The sequence below is a fragment of the Aricia agestis genome, chromosome 6 (genome assembly GCF_905147365.1).
Source record: "Aricia agestis chromosome 6, ilAriAges1.1, whole genome shotgun sequence".
Lineage (NCBI taxonomy): Eukaryota > Metazoa > Arthropoda > Insecta > Lepidoptera > Lycaenidae > Aricia > Aricia agestis.
This window is the reverse complement of record NC_056411.1, coordinates 99,613-102,997: the sequence shown is the minus strand read 5'-3', so window position 1 is coordinate 102,997 and position 3,385 is coordinate 99,613. Positions and strand designations below refer to the sequence as shown.

The 3,385-nt window shown below is 35.2% G+C and overlaps 1 protein-coding gene across 3 annotated transcripts; it reads left to right on the top strand.

Moving 5' to 3' along the window:
• The first annotated feature begins 1,364 nt into the window (after positions 1-1,364).
• LOC121728305 lies at positions 1,365-2,591 on the top strand. 3 transcript variants are annotated; one of them, XR_006035773.1, is made up of 3 exons: positions 1,365-1,547; positions 1,631-1,831; positions 2,153-2,368. XR_006035773.1 is itself a non-coding variant. In XM_042116456.1 (3 exons), the coding sequence occupies exons 1-3, from the start codon at positions 1,462-1,464 to the stop codon at positions 2,499-2,501; spliced, it is 618 nt and encodes a 205-aa protein (XP_041972390.1). In that variant the 5' UTR covers positions 1,370-1,461; the 3' UTR covers positions 2,502-2,591. The 3 variants fall into 3 exon arrangements, 2 of the variants coding, with proteins under 2 accessions (XP_041972390.1, XP_041972391.1); XM_042116456.1 differs by having other exon boundaries at positions 1,370-1,527; positions 1,629-1,831; positions 2,153-2,591; XM_042116457.1 differs by having other exon boundaries at positions 1,371-1,543; positions 2,153-2,590.
• Positions 2,592-3,385: the final 794 nt, after the last annotated feature.

The window sequence follows — 3,385 nt, the reverse complement described above, 5'->3', positions numbered from 1 at the left end:
ATTTCTACCTTTCTTTTCACTGCAGACGCTGATTTCACAATTTGTTCCTTAAGATTCCGCTCCATGTTAAGAATTCTACTCTGATTGATGTCTCAAGTTATACTACTACGTAGTGGGGTACGTATAAGCTTTATAGAATAAATTAATCCACTATTATAAATGTATCAAATTTCATTCTGTAACAACCATTATTTCGTTCACAATCCTTATTGATTACCACATAACTGTACGGTTTACTCCACACAGTTGAACACATTTCACGGAATTGCGACCACGTCATATCAGACCCTACATGTTCATCGTAGATGTGTCTTAGATTAATCTCGTCTTGTTTAAACAATATGATGAGATTGGCATTATCTCTTACTAGTTGTTTCGGTATTTTAGTATAAGTTTGGTTAAGATAAAAGCAATCAATATTTTTGTGACGACCCATAGCAAAATAATCACGTATATTATTTTGATTTTCGCATGCAACATCGTCAAATATTATGATAGAATTAGGTAAGGCTTCTTGTGGACTTAAAATTTCACTGTTATGATTATACTTGTGATACGATGTATCCTCAACTTTTTCCAATACTTTTTCTAAAAAGACGTATTTAGGTTGATACAAAGACTTTGAATACACATAAAGGTTTCTGAATCGTGGACCATTCGGGTGTAGTAACAAACTGATTACTAAATTTGTTTTCCCACAGTTTGAGGGACCACAAACAATACTGCGAATGGTATTTGGTAGTAAATTTCCATGTCGCTTAACTTCATTTTTAACTGCAGGACAGACACATTCTAATTTAAGTGATTCTTTTTGTTTCAGAAATTTCATATCTGTTTAATCCAATCGACCACTGTGATTAGTGGATTATGACAAAATGATAATCATGCAGTGTGTTGACTCATATAAACAGATAGCTTCAAACATACGAAATTCAATGTTCCTATAATAGCTCTCTAGATTTTTCAGCCGTCCAATCATCGATGAGAAGCGATTTTTGATCACTTGATGCATGAACGAACAGAAGTTATTGGGTATTCTGACACACCGAAGAGAGCGAGGGCGCGAGCGAACAGAGGTGCATGTCATGAGCGTGTCATTTCATTTACCATCAGTTGATGCATAAACGTAAGTGGCACACTGACACACCAAAGTGAGCGAGGGCGCGAGCGGACAGAGGTGCATGTCGTGAGCATGTCATTTCATTTACCATCAGTTGATGCATAAACGAACAGGAGTTATTGGGCATTCTGTCCCACCTTCACCAAAGTGAGCGAGCGCGCGAGCGAACGGAGGTGGGACAGAATGCCCAATAACTCCCTACTATTAAGTAATTGTTATTTAAAATCAAGCAAAATTATATAACATTAAAACGGACAAACATACGCACATACGTATCAACTCGCGCTTGATAACTTTTACACATTTTTGATGACAAAGACCTTTTTCCAACATAAAAGGCGATGCACGTTGGAACAAGTCACAATTTTTCAAGTGGCTTCGCACCAGTCTTCAATTTCAACGAGAAATAAAAGAATATAAAATGTCAGTGAGTATAGAATTAATATTATTATTCTTTTTTGTGATTAATTCATCAAGATGGGAAAATAATTTATATTTCTTCTTTAATAGGTCCGATTCAGAGTTTGAGGCCCCATCTGTGGTGTCGGTAGCACCGAAAAAGAAGTCAAAGGCGTCAAGCAGCAAACGCAAGGCCGGCCCCGAAAAGCAACGCGACTCATCGCCTCCGCTGGAGTTGACCCGCACCTCATCAGACAAAAGTGCTCAACGAAAGCGAAAATACTCCTCGCCGCACGAAGTTATAACTACACGGTAAGTTCGATTATTATATACTTTACGTTTGCTGAAATTCTATTTCTGATTCTGCTGGTTTTTAATTACTTACAAAGTGTCTGTAATAGTCAACACAGTCCCAACCACCATAATTCAGTTTGCATACAATGATTTCCTACTTTTTATTATTTATCAAAACTTGGTTCAGTATCCTGTTGAAGTCTGATAAAACTAGGCACCTAATTGTTTACAGTCAAAAGTGAATGTGCAATACACTTATTCCTATTTTGTTTGTTTTTTTACTAATATTTTTTCTCGATTATTGTATTTTAATGATATGTTAATTTTGTATTTTTACAGAACAAGGAGACCGGACTTATTCAATATCTTGCGGGCTGAGGAAGCTAGTTGCAGTGAACCCAAATCTCGTGGCGGGGAAATAATATCAAGCTTCTCCAGCCGAGTTTCTACGGGAACGTCTCGTCGGACTGCGAAGACCGGTGGCGAATATTTTGTGGACCTCAAGATCTACAAAAAATCGGACTACGTGTCTCACGCTGCTAATGTGCGATACAAGACGGCGCTGGTAAGTGTGAAGCTCCAGTGCGACGAGTCATCATCGTCTTGGGAGGCACTGCAAGGCTTCTTAGGACAAGCTTTTACCGAGTTTGAGGAGTCAGAGCCCGTCCATTACAGTGACAAAAAATAAAATTTACTAAGTAGGTTTACAGTTAATCAATTTATAGTAGATATTAATTTTCTTTTTATTATACTAGAATAGATTTATAACCTTTTTATTTTTTTTTACATTAATATCGGTTACTGTATTATTGTTTTGATAGCATTGCCTTTTTTAATATAAAAAAATGCCTTTCTGTACGACGTGTAACGTATCTGTACATAGTAAATCATGGGTAGGTCATTTGCGAAGTAATTCACATAGAAAAAGTAGTAAGACAATAGAATACAGTGATGGTGTAGAAATCGTCAGCTCTGCATTTCGTAATCGTATTGTAACTTATAAGATATTACCTCTTGATCAACTTCAGTTAGCTTCAGTAGATATATTTTTTTTCGAAATTCGTAACAAGTTAAAATCTCTTTTAGATGAAAACCTTATTAAACATTCATGTGTTAAGGTTAATTTCGAACTATTTGGGACGTTTTTGAAGTTCAACAATAATTCACAAGAAATAAAATCTTTTGGAACCAAGAATAAAATATTACATAGTAATTATGATTTTGAAAAAATATATTTGGAAACAGTTAGTTATTTAAAAACTAGTATAGAGGAATTTGAGGATCGTGACAGTGGGTGGACATTTTTAAATAATTTATACATTGAGATTAATATCAATAAATATCAACCACTTAGCGGTTCGAGTTTTATCAGTTTACCCAAATCAATTCAGGCTAAAAAGGCGTGTTTAAATATTATGAATAAAGATCAGCATTGCTTTCTATGGAGTGTGACAGCAGCCTTATATCCAGCTAAAAATCACCCTGAAAGAATTTCATCATATCCTAATTTTCGTGAATTATTTAATATAAATGGAATGTTTTTTCCTGTAACTTTCCATGACATTAAAATTT